We start from the raw sequence: 13,867 nt of genomic DNA on the forward strand, positions 1-13,867 counted from the left end.
TGATTTTCAGCTACTAGGAACCTTTGGATTGACAAGTTTTACAGTACCAGGTGAGTTTACTTCAATCCTTAGTGAAGGAAGTTTTAAATACAAGTTTAAGGACTTAATTTTTTTTTCTGAGATAAACAGCAAAAGGGTGACTAGAACTTTGATTTAAGAAAGTTACAAACTGGCTAAGGGTCCATATGAATTTGAAATAAGATTTTGGAATTAATTATAAGACTCCTTCTCATGGGAAAATGCTTTTATTTTGATTTTTAAAAAAATGATAGGATGGAACTTTGAAGGTTGGACACTAGAGGGAACCAGATGGAACTAAAGATTACACTTAAAGGAGAAGAACACTTAAATTTGACTTACTAATACAGAATGGAGCAAACTATTTTAATGTTGGACATATTGAATGATATTTTTGAACAATGGACCCAGAAGTTAATTTTAAGAGTGTCTGCCTCTTTAGATAGACTGTTTAAAAGATGTTATGGAAGAGGAACAAGTTTTACTGGATCAGACTGAGACTGATCTGAAAGTGGATTTAAAATGACAAGAAACAAGAATGATATGGAAAAAGATGCTACGCTGGATGTACAAAAGAAACTGGCTGATATCTTAATAATTAAAAGGGATATACAAATAACTCTCTTGGTTTTCAAGACAGTGACCTGGGTAATTCTCCTATATTGGATTTACAAAAGGGGCTTGTAAAAGCTTTGAAGAATTTTGAGAGAAGGGGCAAAGAAAAAATGAAAAGAAATCCAAGTTCTAGGACATTATTTGAAGGGACTAAAGATCAAGATTGTTAGAAGTAAAAGGAAAGAATATAAAGTTGGTTTATTTGACCCAGGTTAAAATAGATATGTTGTTATCTCTGGTAACCCTTAATGAATATTTGCTCACATCAGGACTGAAATGACGAGGTTTTAAGGATTTGTTTATAGATAAGAGATAAGATATGGGAAGAAGAGATCATTGTTGTATTTTAAGAAAAGGTGATAAGTTACTAAAATTGTTTATATTTGTGATGGAGGAAGTCATTTCTTCATTTTTTTCTTTTTCTTTACTATGTTCTTATTTTTTCTTTCTATTTTCTTTTTCTTTTCTGCACCTTCTATTTTTTCTTTTTATTCTTTTCTTTTTTTAGTTTGTATTAGTTTTTTTATCATTGTAGTTGTAATTTTTAATAACATTACTATTTAAAAAAGCATTTAGGACATGGACTAGAATTTTGTATATTCACAAATGCTGTATTTTTATAATGAATGATGTCATGTACATTTGGTATTTTTATTTTGCAGCCGCCTTCATATGAGCAGGTAATCAAAGAAATCAATCAAGTACAAATCATCCCAGCCAGCAGTAATAATGCTGCCTGTGCTGCTAATTCTAGATGTACTACTACATCTTCAACACAGACTGACTTTCCAGAACAGATAATCAGCAATTTGCCAGGAATAAATGTGAAAAATAATCTGTCTATTCTCTCTGAATGCAAAAATACTCCAGGTATATTCCTATTAATTTTAGTTTGTTGATGTTTAAAAGGATTTATTGGTTAGAATAAGTTTTTCTTTTGATAGATGTGTTGTACGAGTTATATGTTGAATTGATTTCAGCAATTATTTTTGTTGATTGACACAAAAGTCTGGTGATCAAAATAAGATGGCATAATTTATGAATGTAATATATGTTACCAGGGCATAGTCACACAATTAAATGTTGAATTCAGGAAAGTTAAAAATGTTGGACAATATAATTGAAGCATTCTTTTCAGAAGTTATAAATGTGTGTGTGTATGTGTGTGTGTATATATAACAAAAAAACAAGCTATAAAATGTGACTTTGGGGAAAATATCTTTCTTGCCCATAGTATCCAAACTTGAAATTCCAAACTCCTTATGAACTGAAAATAATTTTCCAACTACTTATAGCAGTGAACAAACATTTAGCCAAAGAGTATTGCAAAGAACATACTTGCAAATAGATTTTTCTGGTAGAAAGAAATCTATAGTAATCCTTATTTATTTATTAACAAAATTTCTATATTGCACCAGTCAAATGACTCCTGAAGCTATACACATCAATACATCATAAAAACCCCCCACCTACAACACATCTCCTATCCTACAATAAAACAACCCACCAGTGCTACTTATATAGAGTCTATTAGGGTGATTGAAGTGACCAAAAATGCCTATAGAATCTTATTTACACAAACTATTTACCAGCAACTAAACTATTAATACATAGACAATTAATTTCAAAGTTCTATCCAGTTAAGATATAGAAGGAAAAAATATATAAATATGCTTAGTTAAGATATAGCCTAATTAAAGCTGTTACCAAATTAGATAAATCTTAGCTTATGAATGAATTATCTGTTTAATCAGTTATATTTGCATATAGGTAAAAGTACTTCTGAAACATATTTTATTGGTGTTTATAGCACAGTTATTTTAGCAGATAGTGACCAAAGTTTAAGAGATAATTTTTGCATACTTTCAAAAATATGCTCAACCACAATATACAATTTCTGTAGGTTCTTATGTTAAAATAATTTTATAATCTGTTTGCTCTTAGCACTGATATCATATTCTACAGAGAATTGAACTGATTCTATGACTGCTTGGGGGCCTTATGCAATATTTATTTAAAAAAATGATTAGTCTAATGGGTTATTTGATGTTGCAATCTTTCAGTAAAACCTATTGAATACGTACATTACTTTTTACAGTTACACATACTTCTCAGAAGCCACCTAGACCTTCATCATCTCTGCTAAACAGCAATCCTCCCCAAAATGAACAACTCTTAGTTATCTTAGACGACCAGACATCTCAGGAGAAGTCTAATGCTGTGATATGTCCTGTGCCAAAACCAAGATCAAAAGGCAATCTGAAACCTGTGGCTAAAGACAATCAAGCAAACAATCAGGAAGAAACAAGCCAGTCAAGGAGTGAAAAGGATGATTTATCCAATCATTTGATGTTCCTATTAGATGATAACCTTAGGGACAGTCATATAGTACTGGACAGCATGGATACAGACAAGAACCAAAGTAATGTATTATCACGGATTAAATCGTTTGAAATGCAAGGGAACATTGAAACTTCAGGACTAACCAAGAAACCAGAAGTATCTCCACGCTCATTAGGCCCCAAATCTATAATTAGTGCAAAAAAGCCTGTGGTGGCACCAAAGCCAGGAGTTAACAGAGCATCAGGAGAGTGGGAGTCTTGGACAGAAAATAAACAAAAAGTCGTCTCCCAAGAGAAGCCCCTTCAATCTCAGGAAGTTGGGAGCAACATTATAACCAAGCCTGAATTGCCAAAGAAACCAACATCAGTGAGTGTAAAGAGTAACAGCAATGGGCTCCTTAATCCAGGAAGCAGGTCACCTTTGGAGAATACTGATGGACAGAGAAAACTTCCCATTCCTGCTCCTAGGCCACTTGTTCCCAAGAAGTCAGTCTCTTTTGAAAGTCCTTCTCTTCCTGTGCGTCCCCTGAAACCAACAAATACTGTTCCCAAACTCTCCATAGCTGCCCAGTCAAATGCCTTTAGATCCCCAGTGGACTGTTTTTCAAGCAATGTAGTAGCACCTCCAACACAAAATATTAGTTCTGCAGAAGATCTGATCAGCTTTGATGATGATATTTTATCCTGTAATGCAGTCAGGGGTCTTCAAGAAGTTTCTCAGTCAGAATCAGGTAAGATTTAAAAAGAGAAAATGATTTTTTGTAAAAATGGTTTCAGGTTATATAGTATATGCAGGTGCATTTTTAATAGCAACAGTAGTATGTTTGTAAAAACTATGAAATCAGTCAAAATTCATTTGTAACCTGCACACGTAAATGTGTCTGTAATGAATTTGGTCAGATGTACTGGTCAGTTTTCCAGTTGAGAACTATGGTATCAAATCAATGTCTATTAAATATTATTTGTATTTGACTTTAGTTTCCAAACAGAGGGTTTGCAGGATGACTGGATTTTGATTTATTTATCAATACCTCAAACCCATGTATCCCAAGGTAACAGAAGTGTGATAAAGGTAGATGCTTATAATTTGGATTACAGTATGTTGAAGACCCCAGATAGGCTTCCAAGTTACAGCCAGGATTGGTTTGTGTGCTTAACTTAAGGAAGCTGTACTCTGGAGTGGCCCCCCTTATCTTTGATTTCTTAGGGAACCTTTGCTTGAATTACAACAAAGGAATACATTGTTCTGAGAATAATATTGCCACATCTAAGAGAATGTAAATTGCAGGAAACTTCTATAAATGTTTCAGTGTAGAATTACCTTTCCATGCTTGCACTGACATACTGTATAAATGTAAATAAAGTATGACCCTTGAGTGATCATCTTAATGCATTAGAACTGATACTGCTGTAGTGTACAAACAAGCATAATATTTTGCTCAAGTATGTATTGTAGAAAGTATAGAAGCTGGTTTATAACATAAGGTGTTGTCGTATGTATCTAATTTTTCTTGTGCTTCTATTTAAGTTTATCATGTATGTATGTATATGTTACCATAAATTGTGTTGTTCTTTCTGTTCTACTCAATGTAGATGTGCTATCATGATTTTTATTACCCCTTTGTTTGCTTATCTATCTGGAACCCCTCTACCATTTTGCAATCTGAAGGGGAGGGAAAGACAATATATAGTATTGCATAATATTATATATTATTCTATGCAGTATAATAATAAATTCTTAACCTTTTTTCAGATTATTTTCAGGGCATAAGCATGTGCATTTTTGCCTTGGTATATTTCATAATAATATGCTTTCCAATTTCCCAAATCCTTCCTTTCTCATTAAAGTTTATAAATATTTGATCTTCCCTTCATTTTTCATTGTGAAATTTTAGTTGTTTCAAATACTGGCAGAATTACCTTTCTTCAGAATGTACTTTTACAACAAATGGAACTGAAAATTAGTAATCGAACAGAAGAAACAGGAAATGGCTTATGGCTGATTTTCTGAAATTCAATTCAATTATTTTTTGATAGACTTTAATAAGGCTTGCATAAAAAATACTAAGTTTGAGGTATCACACTTTAACATTTTCCCGGTATTGAGGAGCTAGTATAGCAGAGAGGTGAAGAGCTAAATAAATATATGTGTATGAGTTTACATCTCACATCCAAATTGTTACAAGGGTGATTGTCATGCTGGGAATCACTGTGAGCACTTTTGAAATTTAATAAGCTAATTATTGTTACTAGAAATGTAAGTGGAACATATTGATCCTAATAATTAGCTGGTCTAAACTAGTCATTAGTTTATTAGCCTTAGTAAATTTTTAGCACAAGAATGTTAGCTATTTGTGTGCAAGAGGCTATTTCTGGGCAGATCTGTGTATAATAGAAATACGGTTTTACATATTGATTTATGAAGATTTTCAATACATCATGGATAGCAAAAGTCCTGTCAAAGGAGAAATCTCATTATGTTTAACAATGTTTATAGAAAGTTTTTTTTAAAATAGATCAACTGTTTGTACAACAGTAAAATGGTACTGAAAATACTGATTTTCCATTGAAACTCTGGTTAATTTAGATACCAAAGAATGAAGGTTACAATTTGCTTTAAAAGCTGTAGAACTGGCTTGTGAATTTAAAACCAGGCATTATTCCTGTAGTTATTTCCATCTCATCAACATGACTGGCTGTGGAGTAAAAAGCTATAAGTATCAGAATAGTTCTTCCTGTTTGCTGTGATCCATGTGATAGCAAGCAGGCTGAGCTTATAGGGTGGTTGGCTGGAGATTTCAAACATCCTCTCTCAAAACTTTCTGGTCTTCACCCCCTGGCCCAACCTCCTGCCCTGGGGTACTGGCTTTGTAGTTCCTGTTGCCACCACCTCTCTTCCAGTGGGATGTCTGGCCTGTCATCCTCCCCTTTAACTTTCATTGTGAGAGAGAGTTGGCAAGTAAAAAACTAGAATAAGGAAGTAATTGCACCTCCTGACCATATAGCATCAAGGTATCTGACTAGAGATAGTATCGTTCCGTCTCTCCGCCACCTCCACCACCACTCCTACCCTGGGAGATAAACCAATCTTACAAGAGTAAATAAAAAATAAATGTGTGTGTGTTTATAAATTTATATAAACTTCTGACTTAAAAATTCATTGTTGCAGGAGCTAGAGTACAGAGCTGGTGAATCACAGCAGGTGGCATATAGTTTAACCTAAAAAATCCAAAAGACCAAAAGATGGTACTGATCTATTATAATCGCCCCATATTTTGAGTTACAGAATTCAAGAATTTGTTAGAGAAAAAATGTGATGTGAAGAGAGTTGAAAGGAAGCATCTTCATGCACAACCTGATATGCACATTAAAAAATGAAGTAAATACTCTCACTGAATTTGTGTAAAGATATAAAAAGCATTGCACTTAAGCAATTTAAATAAAACTCTTAACAGCTACTACGTAAAACATTTACCTATTTCCTAAAGAAAACCTGAATCCTGAAGTCCTCTTTTTCTTTCCCATGGACCTCTCCTAGCCTCTGAGGATAATTCCAGCCATTCATCAAAAGTATTAGGAAGATAGTATACCATCCTTCTTTTTTTTCCAGCTTAAGCACAGCAAATACTCCCCAGAACTCTCCAGAGTTCTGTATCTGACTTTAAAAGAATAAAACTTTTTCCTACCCAGGAAAGAGAGGGGGTGATGCATTTGCCTTTGCTTTATACGATCAAAGTCATGCTTCCCAATGTATGTTCACAGTCTGAGTAACTGGCTGTCATTCCTGTGAATGTGGACTGGCATCATCACATTGGCATTGTGAGAAATGTAACTGTCAAGTTGCTGTGAGCCTATCCAGAACTGAAGATTGAGACAACTGGCAATGGAAAGTGGCTTTTGTAGTCTTTCAGTGTGAATCTGGATATGACAGGTGTTATGAGTGTTTTGGAAAGCTTTATAGGAAGTAAATAATGATTATAAACCAAGAAAAATATCAAAATGCCAAAAAAAGCAAGCTCAGCAGCCAAAATGTGTTCAGGGCAAATTGGAAAAGAAACCCTGAGAGTGAATATGAGTGAAATGTTCTGTTTAGAGGGATGTTGGCAAGCTTCTAACAATGTATGACCAAGGAAGCAGGTTTCACACAATCTTATTAATCAAGTTTAATGCAAGGAAAAAGGAATTAGATTACAAAGTCTTGTAAACTAACTTGAAAAATTAGTCATTTATTACCCATTAAGGAGGGGTCTGTGTGAGCTGCTGAATTTAGTTCTTCAAGATTCCATAACTAATTAACTGATGCCACACTTAGGAGATAAGGCTGAAATGTTCATCTGTTCCTCATTTGCAGTGTTTTGAAAGACCCCCTTTGCTAGACTGTGAGAATTCCCTTATTGAAATTTACTGTAAAGATTAGATTGTATGGTGGAGGTATTTCCTTCAGCATACAACCCTAGATTTCTATGAGTGTTAGTAAATGTTTCCTCTTGAATTGAAACAGAATAAAATACTACATTTTACATTTTTCTTAGATCCTACCAATTTGCCATCCAAAGCTGAGTCTGCAAAAGAGCAACCAGTTCAGCCAGCTGTTGTGCGGAAACCTACTGTGATCCGAATTCCATCTAAACCAGCAAAAGGTAAGACCTTCATTTAGTCTGTCTCTCTGTCCATCCATCCATCCATCCATCCATCCATCCATCCATCCATCCATCCATCCATCCATCCATCTATCCATCCATCCATCCATCCATCCTGTGTTATGATCTGAGAAGTCTATTTTTGCATTAATTTGCTTTTGATAGACCATATTTACCTCAAAGAATGATTTTTCTGAATTTTAGACAAATCCCTGAAAAAAGCATTTAAAAAATTATATTCACAAATATAATTCCATTTTCCCCTTCTTGTTAAACTAGGGTTGCCAATTCTAACTGAAACAAAACTGGAGATTTCGCACATGTGCATATATTTATGTATGTGCACATAATGTTGGAATTCAGGTGTCCTCTTTCTCAGGTAGAGCATCCAGAATCCATTGTAGTTGGGCAAATAAATTAATCATCATCATCATCCAATACATGTTTCCCTCCCTCCTCCTAGGAGAAATAGAGAAAAAAGGTAGGAAAAAACAGAATGGAGATGACAATAAAAGAATGACATATCTGTACTGGAAAGAGGAAAAAAGAGAGAGGAGGGAACAAAACTGGATAGAATTAAGGCAAGGGAAAGGGATAATTGGTAGAGAAGGAAAGCTAAGAAGAAGAAGAGGAAGAAGAGGAGGAGGAGGAGGAGGCAGCGGCGGCGGCCTTGTGTGGAATCAAAAAGCAGGACACAAATGCAAAATAATCAAGGCTTCACTGCAGTGTTTATTCAATGGTATGTACTGGAGGGGGACCCCACCAAGGGTTAGTGGGAGACACTCTCCCCCTGTAGACAAAACGGATGCCTTGATATTTATACAATTCTTCAAGAAGGGGAAAGGAAAAAGAACGCATACGCATACATATTCATATGATGATGCAGGCATACCACCTAAATGAGTAATACTTCTCAAGTCACTTTCTGCTCCTCTGTTATCTGCTATCTATAAGGACAACTGCTATCTACTAGGAAAAAGAAAAGAAGAAACTAATTACTTCAAGATGCCAAATGCCAGGAAGAAGGCATCCTCCCTTAAGTTGCTATGGGGATGTTTGTGATAAGGAGTTTACAATCAGCTTAGTTCACACCAGCTTCAAAGGTACCAGCTTCAAAGGTGCTGCACATTCCTTTATGTTTCAATTTTATTAAGACGATCTTATTCATCTGAGGCCTCTAAAAACTTGTTTCTTTAACCCCAAAACTTGCTTCTTTCACCCAAAGGTAAATTTTCCTCATACTTGTTAGGTGTTAAAATGGCTTAAATTTTGCCTGGAAAGCAGCCAGTCCCAAGCTAATGTTGACAGGTATCTACTGTTTCTAGCATGAGTATCTGTAGTGATCTGCATCTCCCAATCATGTGCTCTTAAAAACAATCAAATACTTTGCTTAGATCAGTGTTATTCAAATTTGGCAACTTTAAGATGTGTGGATTTCTACTCTGGCTGGGGAATTCTGGGAGTTGAAATCCACACATCTTAAAATTGCCAAGTTGAAAAACACTGGCTTAGATTGTGGAATTTATACTTACAAAGAGGTACAGGTAATCATCGAGTTACGACCATTTGTTCAGCCACCGTTCAAAGTTACAGCAGTGCTGAACAAGGACTCACAAACAGTTCTTGAAGTTGCAGCCGTCGCAGTGTCCCTCTGGTGAGGTGAACAGAATTTGGGTGATTGGCCCTCCCTGCCAGCTTCCCACAAGCAAAGTCAATAGGTAAGCCAGCAGGGAAGGTCGCAAATCACTCAGGAAACTCTCCCCCACTCCCCGGCCTTTCTTCACTCGCATGTACTGCACCCTTCTTCCCACTTTTGCTTGCAGGTATGCACCTACCAGTGTCCTCCTTCCCAAGTCTTCCTACACTGACATGTGCTGCAGCACCCCCCTTCCCCAACTTGCGCGCGGCCTGTACCAGGCCTTCCAGGGCCTCCCCCACCTCTCTGTGGCACCCTCTTGCTACTTACCTGGGATTCCCGCTGCTTCCCACTTAAGGACCCACATGTCTTGGAGTTACAATGGCAGCTGGCACTGCCTGAATTGCCATCACTAAGCGATGTAGTCACATGATGTCATGCTTTACGACTGCATCACTTAGGGATGGCAATCCCGGTCCCAATTGCCATTGTTACTTGAGGACTACCTGTAGTGCAATTCCACTGTATCAATGAGATCTGTTATATAGTATCAGTGAAATCTGTTATATTTTTCCATTGAATATTTTTGCAGAATAACTTTAATATCTCTGAATTTTGGTTGTTAACACTAGGAAATTATGAATATTTTTGCAGCTTTAGATGACATTCTGGAAAGCCCTCCTCCGTTACCTACAGAGAAACCAATTGGGAACACATCTGGTATTGAAACTGGAAAACCCAATAACATCAAAATAATTAAAAAGGTAGTACATTTTAATTCTATCAATCAATCAGTCAATCAATGTATCATGTTAAAAACAATGAAGCCACAACATTGAACTATTTTAGTTCATGATTAAGAAAAAACTCTTTCCACTGAAAATAATTCTCTATAGAGACAATGTATGCTGTATTAACAGAAGTCTAGTAGAGGTATCTACTACATGCTTTAACTCTAGCTTTCCTACATCAAGCAGGAATTGTAGTTCATTTTCTGAATTCTTGGTTTAATGTCCTTAAACAGTCTTACAATGCTTAATAAGCACATTTCACCAATTGTGTACTCTCCCCCCCGCAAAAAAATGGTACAGATGAGAAAATTGGTAGAATGTTGAAAGAAATAAACTCATATTCCTTAGATTCCTTGAATTCAAACCTATCCAATTCCTGCTTAAGTTATTGTACTTGTCTTGCCTCATTTTAACCAACTTTCATAGACAGTAAATAATTCTGCTTTAGTTTTGTACTGTGTGTTATTGAATCAATCATATGAAAGAACATTAGAACTCTGAAGAATTTGTCTATTCCATCTTGTACTTTTTGACATTTAACCATGCCATATATTGAAGTGAAAGATTCACCATTTTTAACAAGCCCACATTGGCATGTGGCATGATTGGCCTGCTCATATTGAGGTATTCCTCTGCTCTGGGGTGCTTAGACCTCTGCCATTTAGAAGCATCAAGTAGTTGCAATGAAGGAACAACAAAGCAATCACTTAATTTCAGTGCAGGACGTATACCATTTTGAGCAATGGTGTATTGAAACATAGGCTTCAGTACTCTTTTCAGCATTAATCTTTGGAATTGTAAAAGAAGGCATTTGCAGTCCTATACAGTGGGGCAAAAAAATATTTAGTCAGCCACCAATTGTGCAAGTTCTCCCACTTAAAAAGATGAGAGAGGCCTGTAATTTTCATCATAGGTATACCTCAACTATGAGAGACAAAATGGGAAAAAAATCCAGAAAATCACATTGTCTGATTTTTAAAGAATTTATTTCCAAATCATGGTGGAAAATAAGTATTTGGTCACCTACAAACAAGCAAGATGTCCGGCTCTCACAGACCTGTAACTACTTCTTTAAGAGGCTCCTCTGTCCTCCACCTGTAGTAATGGCACCTGTCTGACCTTGTTATCAGTATAAAAGACACCTGTCCACAACCTCAAACAGTCACACTCCACTATGGCCAAGACCAAAGAGCTGTCGAAGGACACCAGAAACAAAATTGTAGACCTGTACCAGGCTGGGAAGACTGAATCTGCAATAGGCAAGCAGCTTGGTGTGAAGAAATCAACTGTGGGAGCAATAATTAGAAAATGGAAGACATACAAGAGCACTGATAATCTCCCTCGATCTGGGGCTCCACGCAAGATCTCACCCCGTGGGGTCAAAATGATCACAAGAACGGTGAGCAAAAATCCCAGAACCACATGGGGGGACCTAGTGAATGACCTGCAGAGAGCTGGGACCAAAGTAACAAAGGCTCCCATCAGTAACACACTACGCTGCCAGGGACTCAAATCCTGCAGTGCCAGACGTGTCCCCCTGCCTAAGCCAGGTCATGTCCGGGCCCGTTTGCTAGAGAGCATTTGGATGATCCAGAAGAGGATTGGGAGAATGTCATATGGTCAGATGAAACCAAAGTAGAACGTTTTGGTCTAAACTCAACTCGTCGTGTTTGGAGGAGAGAGAATGCTGAGTTGTATCCAAAGAACACCATACCTACTGTGAAGCATGGGGGTGGAAACATCATGCTTTGGGGCTGTTTTTCTGCAAAGGGACCAGGATGCCTGATCCATGTAAAGGAAAGAATGAATGGGGCCATGTATTGTGAGATTTTGAGTGAACACCTCCTTCCATCAGCAAGGGCATTGAAGATGAAACGTGGCTGGGTGCATGACAATGGTTGAAGATGAAACGTGGTTTCAGCATGACAATGATCCCAAACACACCGCCCGGGCAACGAAGGAGTGGCTTCGTAAGAAGCATTTCAAGGTCCTGGAGTGGCCTAGCCAGTCTCCAAATCTCAACCCCATGGAAAACCTTTGGAGGGAGTTGAAAGTCCGTGTTGCCCAGCGACAGCCCCAAAACATCACTGCTGTAGAGATCTGCATGGAGGAATGGGCCAAAATACCAGCAGCAGTGTGTGAAAACCTTGTGAAGACTTACAGAAAACGTTTGACCTCTGTCATTGCCAACAAAGGATATATAACAAAGTATTGAGATGAACTTTTGATATTGACCAAATACTTATTTTCCACCATGATTTGCAAATAAATTCTTTAAAAATCAGACAATGTGATTTTCTGGGTTTTTTCCCCCATTTTGTCTCTCATAGTTGAGGTATACCTATGATGAAAATTACAGGCCTCTCTCATCTTTTTAAGTGGGAGAACTTGCACAATTGGTGGCTGACTAAATACTTTTTTGCCCCACTGTACTTATTTGCATTCATTAGCCAAATGGACCCATTCTTAAAGAATTCATTCTGTCCCTTTCCAGCTAATGCTGAAAAAAGCTCCAAGAAGCTGCAACAAACAAGGGACAGGTCTATTAAAACATGTATGAGATACTTCAGAAACATTAAACAGAGTGTTCATTTTTCTTACTGAGATCGTTCAGAGTTCGTTGAACACTGAGTGTAAAGGGGAAAAATTCAGAAGGACAAGAGAGCTCGGCAGATACCGCATTGGACTGTATAGGATTATTTAAGATTGTTTTCTAGTTGCTTGGCACTGAAAGTACTCAAGTTACAAAGAAAAAGAATAATCTCTTTAATCTTATTCTGTGTCTTGAATTTAGCATCGCTATGCACCAAGGCAACAGGTACTAGGATCGGGAGAAAATTAAAATAACTGATAACTGCGCTGCATCTGATTGGTATTCTTCCTGTGCCTTTTCTTAACACTGCTTTCCAGGACCTATAAAACCTGGTGCTGGCTCCAGTTTTTAATTCAGGGAAATTACTGAGCTTTCATTGTGAGTTGACATATAAGGGTATATTTTTTGGTAGAAAAACACAGTCCTGTCTTTTGTAGTTTCCTGGTTCTGCATATCAGCAGTTGCAATCACTGAAATGTTCAGTAATTTCCAAAGCTCTGTCAAGAGATTTTTTTCCACCTGATTTATATTAACTAGTTCCAATCTCTCTTTAGAAAATAAGACCCTCTGCCTTTTTCTTCTCTCTCCCAGCATACCAACTAAAGCCAGTCCTATAGGAAAGAATGTAGTGATAGTTTTTTTCCTAATAAGGAATTCTTCCAAGGACAGTAGCAATATTTTATTCTCAAATAGTTATTCTGTGTTATTCAACAATTAAATAACACATTAATCTTAACCTTTTATTTGATCTATGTGTGTATGTACATTAATGAGAAAAATTTATGGGAGGAAGTAATGAAGCCATTGATAATAAGGACAATTGATAAAACATAGAATGCAAAACATAGCTTGGTTAATGGAAAAACAACCATACCCAGGACTTTATTTTGCTTGAGTATGAAAAAGGACCAGGAGAGTAAATTTCTTCTTGTTTTGTCCGCAAAAAAGAAATGTCTGCTGAAGACAATGGAGCTAGAATCATAGTATGCTATGGCATCATTCCAGCTAGGAAAAAGGAGTTCAAAGAGAGTTCTTAGAGGTGGTTTATATTATGACTAGCAATATAATATTTGTTTTGAAAATTTGGTTACTTTATATTGGAGGAATTGAATGGAGATCTCTCAAGATTGTACAATAGTTACTGTGTTTGGGTACAGATGTCACCTTAATGAAATTGTGCAGCTCCTACAGGAAGGGACCTACTGAAGGAAGGGAACACAGAAGCAGTTCAC

At 36.7% G+C, this 13,867-nt stretch overlaps 1 protein-coding gene across 3 annotated transcripts in view; it reads left to right on the forward strand.

The window, feature by feature from the left end:
* Positions 1 to 13,867, forward strand: part of SH3D19 (SH3 domain containing 19) — a 67,320-nt gene that overhangs the window by 34,440 nt on the left and 19,013 nt on the right. For all 3 annotated transcript variants that reach the window (XM_007437153.4, XM_088132763.1, XM_007437156.4), the window contains 4 exons: positions 1,296 to 1,503; positions 2,732 to 3,706; positions 7,508 to 7,615; positions 9,906 to 10,015. In XM_007437153.4, the coding sequence (XP_007437215.1) occupies positions 1,296 to 1,503; positions 2,732 to 3,706; positions 7,508 to 7,615; positions 9,906 to 10,015 (1,401 nt within the window). The remainder of the gene's footprint in view (positions 1 to 1,295; positions 1,504 to 2,731; positions 3,707 to 7,507; positions 7,616 to 9,905; positions 10,016 to 13,867) is intronic.

The sequence above is a fragment of the Python bivittatus genome, unplaced genomic scaffold (genome assembly GCF_059951505.1).
Source record: "Python bivittatus isolate LINGU-HERP-01145 unplaced genomic scaffold, Pbiv_v1 ctg000070_np1212, whole genome shotgun sequence".
NCBI classification, from domain to species: domain Eukaryota; kingdom Metazoa; phylum Chordata; class Lepidosauria; order Squamata; family Pythonidae; genus Python; species Python bivittatus.